This window comes from Geospiza fortis, unplaced genomic scaffold (genome assembly GCF_000277835.1).
Source record: "Geospiza fortis unplaced genomic scaffold, GeoFor_1.0 scaffold55, whole genome shotgun sequence".
Lineage (NCBI taxonomy): Eukaryota > Metazoa > Chordata > Aves > Passeriformes > Thraupidae > Geospiza > Geospiza fortis.
The window spans coordinates 9259762-9260919 of NW_005054308.1; the positions used below are offsets into that span (position 1 = coordinate 9259762).

General features: G+C 68.1%; 1 protein-coding gene across 1 annotated transcript in view; it reads right to left on the bottom strand.

The window, feature by feature from the left end:
- RAB24 (RAB24, member RAS oncogene family) overlaps nt 1-1158 on the bottom strand; it is a 3083-nt gene that overhangs the window by 1079 nt on the left and 846 nt on the right. The window contains 4 exon segments of the mRNA XM_014312167.2: nt 285-429; nt 520-587; nt 718-796; nt 898-1091. Of these exon segments, the coding sequence (XP_014167642.1) occupies nt 285-429; nt 520-587; nt 718-796; nt 898-1091 (486 nt within the window).

Below are 1158 nucleotides of genomic sequence, written 5' to 3' on the forward strand. Positions count from 1 at the left end.
GTTCAGCAGATACAGCTCCATGGGCATGTCTGCCCCCAGAGTCACCCCTTGGGCACAGCTGCTGACGGCAGGCTGGCAGGGACACAGGGCAGGGCTCCCGGCCCCATGGCCCAGCTGGCCACGTGCCTGCCCCTGTCAGGACATGCCGTGCCCAGGGAGGTCCCTGGCAGAGCCCGTGCCTCACCATACAGGGAGCCCCGGTGCCATTGGACCTGCTGCGGGCCCACGGCAAGGACAGAGCTCCTCGTGTGGACACAGCAGCTCAATCCTCCCTCACTCCCCACCCGCTCAAAGCTCCTGCGCCCGGGAAGGGCCAGTACCGGCCGTACCATCAGCGTAGTCCTGCACGTCGTGGAAGTCAACCCCCCGCTTCCTCCTGTCCTCCTCCAGCAGGTCGCTCTTGGTGCCACACAGGTAGATCCGGCAGCCCTGCGGCAGGAACAGGGTTGGGAGGGTTGGTCCCCACCACCAGCCCCCCTTGTGCTCTGGGGAGGCTTCACAGCCCCCAGAGCCCCGTACCTCCTCACAGTTCTGCAGCTCGTTCACCCAGAACTTGGCTCGCTGGAAACTGCCACTGTCCGTGAGATCTGGGGGGAGCAATCCGGCTCTGCTGACACTGCTCCTCAGTGCCCGACCCACCGGTGTCACCACCACCACCCCGGCCCGGGCCCTTTACAGCCACCAGCTCCTTCCCCTTCCCATTCTCCGTGCCCTTACCGTAGCAGACCACGGCAGCCCGGGCTCCCCGGTAGTAGATGCGGCTCATGGCCTCATAGCGCTCCGAGCCCGCCGTGTCCTGCGGGCGACAGGCAGGTGACGGGGTAGGAGGGTCCCGGGGTCCCTCACGAGGGGGTGGCCAGGGATGTCAGCGGGGCACTGGCACAGCCCTGCACTTACCCAGATGCCCAGGGTCACAGTCTGGTCCCCCACGGTCATCACCTTGGCCACAAAAGCGGCTCCGATCGTCTGCAAGTGAAGCAAGAGGAGCGGTGGGAACCGGCCCGGGCATGCGGGGGCATCTGCCCTGAGCACGCGGTGGAAACCGGCGCACGGACACGGGGGGAATTCACCCCGGGGCGTGCGGAAAGAGCCTGAGGACACGCGGGGACCGACCCGCGGGGGGGGGAGGGATGGGGCGGGGGGCCGCCCCGCCGCCGG